The sequence below is a fragment of the Rutidosis leptorrhynchoides genome, chromosome 8 (genome assembly GCF_046630445.1).
Source record: "Rutidosis leptorrhynchoides isolate AG116_Rl617_1_P2 chromosome 8, CSIRO_AGI_Rlap_v1, whole genome shotgun sequence".
Lineage (NCBI taxonomy): Eukaryota > Viridiplantae > Streptophyta > Magnoliopsida > Asterales > Asteraceae > Rutidosis > Rutidosis leptorrhynchoides.
This window is the reverse complement of record NC_092340.1, coordinates 269,151,648-269,155,408: the sequence shown is the minus strand read 5'-3', so window position 1 is coordinate 269,155,408 and position 3,761 is coordinate 269,151,648. Positions and strand designations below refer to the sequence as shown.

The 3,761-nt window shown below is 35.4% G+C and overlaps 1 protein-coding gene across 1 annotated transcript; it reads right to left on the bottom strand.

Moving 5' to 3' along the window:
- Positions 1-244: 244 nt before the first annotated feature.
- Positions 245-3,328, bottom strand: LOC139862560 (proteasome subunit beta type-2-A-like). Its single transcript, XM_071851177.1, has 3 exons — positions 3,161-3,328; positions 2,107-2,230; positions 245-714 (listed from the first exon to the last, which is right to left on the bottom strand). The coding sequence occupies exons 1-3, from the start codon at positions 3,316-3,318 to the stop codon at positions 400-402; spliced, it is 597 nt and encodes a 198-aa protein (XP_071707278.1). The 5' UTR covers positions 3,319-3,328; the 3' UTR covers positions 245-399.
- Between the last annotated feature and the right edge of the window lie 433 nt (positions 3,329-3,761).

The following is a 3,761-nucleotide window of genomic DNA, read 5'->3' as shown; positions in this document are numbered from 1 at the left end:
ATCACAAGATAGCCCCGTCTTAGGGCTATGATATCTTTGCAAATCGTCTAAAGTTCGAATCTTGTAGTGGCTAGAGATGAGTTGAAAACGACCCTGAAGTAATACGATTAGACCGCGTTCATTAGAGTAAACTGGAATACTCACATTCCCAGGTAACCCGAACAAGAGCCTTATAACCTTTTAAGCATGCCCATAGTTAACTTTATAAAGCTATCACAATCACCCTAACAACAAAGAAAGAGTAGAAGCATTTCAACAGAGTTTTTCCATTACATAATGGTATAGTAATTCGACGATCACATAACCAATCAAACCTTCAAGGTTCAACATTTAGCACCCTAAGCTTCACCAATAACATAACAAAGAGAAAACCAACATGATTCAAAATAATAGAAAGATCTAGTCCTTTGTGGTCCTGCGCCATGAGTGTTCACGCGCACCATCTTGATCCACAATCTTAATAACAAAATTCTGAGGAGCCACAACCAACCTGGACCGGATTTCATTGATGCACTGGTCAGCAAGTTTAATGGCTTCATCAACAGTCATGTCTGGGTGGTAGTGACGGTCCATCATGGACAGAGCAAAGTATGAACCGTAACCAAAGGCTGCCTTGTCGACCTTGTGCAGGGTCGCAATGTAATCGATGAAGTATAGTGATGGGCCAGTTTCTTTGTCATAGCCAGCTAGCACAATGTTCACCTGATATGGGTTCTGCAAATTGAATACAGTTAGAAACGGTCAGTTTATAAAGCAACAGCTTCTTCAGCTTCCGTATAATAACTAAATATCACACTAAATGTAACATATATGATTATCTAACGGTGAACTGTTTAACTTAATCTGAAAATATATTATTTCATTTCAAGTACAATAAGTCCTGTTGATTCCTTCTCATCAATTCAATCTATTGAGTATTAACTAATTATAATTTGCCAGGATAAAAATATAGATATATGTTATTACAAGGTCAAAGGAACATAATCACGTCAGCCATTATCTTTTATTAATTATGTGATCCTGACTAGTCAATACCACACAATCACTATCAAAACATACATCCAAATATCCCCTAGTATAACCAATGTATCCCTCTAACATAAAGAAAAAGGAACAATTAAAACTAATGGTTTAACTGGACCGATTGATTAAGTTTTTCAGACTAAAAGTCATGGCCTTATGCATACTAGTTACCTTAGCAGCAAAAAGTATAAAATCAGTCATCATATACATAATAGTTTGAAATGTCTACCTCACTAGCTCAGGTTGTCAAACGCTTTTCGAAAAAAGAAAAAAAAAAAAAAAAAAAACACCTCGGGTTGTCAAATCTTGAAAACAGTAGTCACCTTAGTTGGCTTTATTTTTTATTCCGAAGAGCGTTCTTATGATAATACCAACCATTTGCCATGTTTAAAGCATATTTGCGTTTCAAAAAAACAGCATATTGTCATATAGCTGCTCTAAAGGGTCAATGATCCTAATTAATTGGCTATGCCCTAAACTCAAAAAGCCACCAATTGGTTCATACAGCTTCTCATTTTAGTCTACTAAGAGAATGTCATGTTTCTCAAAGGTATAAAAAATATTAGATGACAAAATTTAGTGCAGATACACACTCAAGAAAATACTAAACCCCACCACTTTATGATTGTCGACTTCATTCAAAACTTGCATAGATGTTAAGAGGTTATTCTGTACATCATGAAATAGAATAACACAGTTGTCTATGACTCTATGTAATGTTCATGCCAAGAAGTTAACAAAGGAAGAGCTTTGAAAGAATATGAGAAAAATACTCGAATCATTATATACAACAAGTTAAACGTTATTAGATTCGTTCTAATGCCATGAGAAGAATGTTCATTTTTGTATGCAAGAAGTGAACATTTGTATCTTCAGACATATAAATAGACATATTAAGATATTACTCCATAACAGCTAAAGAAATTAAAACTCATCATACACGACTGATATTTTAGGTTGCTTTGAGCTTCAGAAGCAATATAACAAACCAGAAGATAGATGTGAAGACAAAGGTTTACACGTATACAGAAAGAAAAACACAAATCTATACATAGTTATCTCAAAACATTATAAAGAATATACCTTTCTTAAGGCTGTGGCGAGCTCACCACGCATGAAATTTGCAGCAGCCTTGGTAGTCAGCGGGATCCCATTTCGAAATTGATACAGAGATACATTTTTCTGTACATACTCCGTGAATTGAGCTCTAAATTTAAGAGAACAAAACAAATAAAAAGGATTAATTTACAATCCACATATTCATGGTATGTAACGCATAATACTTCGACTATATTATAACAATAGTTTATAAGAGCATCATCACATATAACAGAATAAAAGTAGATACATTTTGTCTTCTAATCCTTTTCCAAGCTAACAATGAAAGTATAGATACTACTCCGTAACTAATTCTAATGGTGCTCCCAATGGTGAAGTTTCTTTCTTCCAAGGACTAGCCGCGACATCAGCGCCACAACAGCACTTCCTTCTCAGGACTAACCCAGGACTAAACACCACCAACAATGACATACTTCCTCAAATAAATTGGGATCCACTATATTAATTAATTAATTAAATGTACAACTAAAGAAGCAAAAGGTACCACACAATATAACATAATTCTCCGTCCACGAATATGATTGAAATAGACATTGATAAGGACTAAAGGCTGGACTAGATATGGACTATTTGATGTGAATGGTGTCCTGGAGGACTAAGAGGAGGACGGCTTGGAAGGCATAACCGTTGAGAGCACCTTAACAGATACTACCAATTCATAAGCAACTACTAACTATTGATTCCACGGATTACGTATATGTGCTCAGCTTACGGGAATAAAATCGACTATAATCAACAGACCATTTCGAGAGAGGTGAATCGACGTTAATAGACGCGCAAGGTAGCACGTAAAACAGTTCTCACTCTACGAGCCTATTGAAACCCTAAATTCACTTTTTCAAAACCCTAGCTCAATCAATCCTCACATTAACAGTTTCACCTAAATACATCAATTACATCAATTGTAGTTAAAAATGAATCAAAGCATCTCATAAATTACAATATCAATCAATACCTATATACATTCATACAACAAAATAATCAAAAATATCAAATCGTAAATAAATAAAAAGGTTACCGATCACCAGCTTCACCACTAGCGCCCATAAGTTTATGAGAATCGAGAAGCATGATTTTGTCTTCATTCGATTTGTGAACTAAAATACTGTTAACTGCTGACGTATCAGCTACAACTAATGCAAAGTCTTTACCAACCATCCCAAATACACATTCCATTTTTGAGTTCGTGTGTATTGATTGATTTGTTTCTCAAAATTGGAAGCTTATGGCAGAAATTTGAGGTGTTTATGTTGTTATGTCGATGGGGAAGTGACTTGGAGAAGAAGTGAGGAATTTGTGACCCGACCCGGATGTTGACGTACTGGGCCTTTGTTACTTTAATTAAGCCCATATTTTGAAAATCAGGCCCAGTCACATAAACTGTAAATTTTTATTTAGGAAAATCAACTAAAATTTTGTTATAAAAAAACGAAGGGTATTATTAGTATTAGTAGGGGCTGTAATTGAGCCGAGCTATTCGAGCTCGACTCGTTAAAATCTCGATTCGAAGAGAGCATAAACGAGCTCGAGCTCGAGCCCGAGCTTTAACTTTATTTAAACCTCGTTTAATAAATGAGCTCGAGCTCGAACAAGCTCGCGAGCCTAAACGAGCTTTTCAT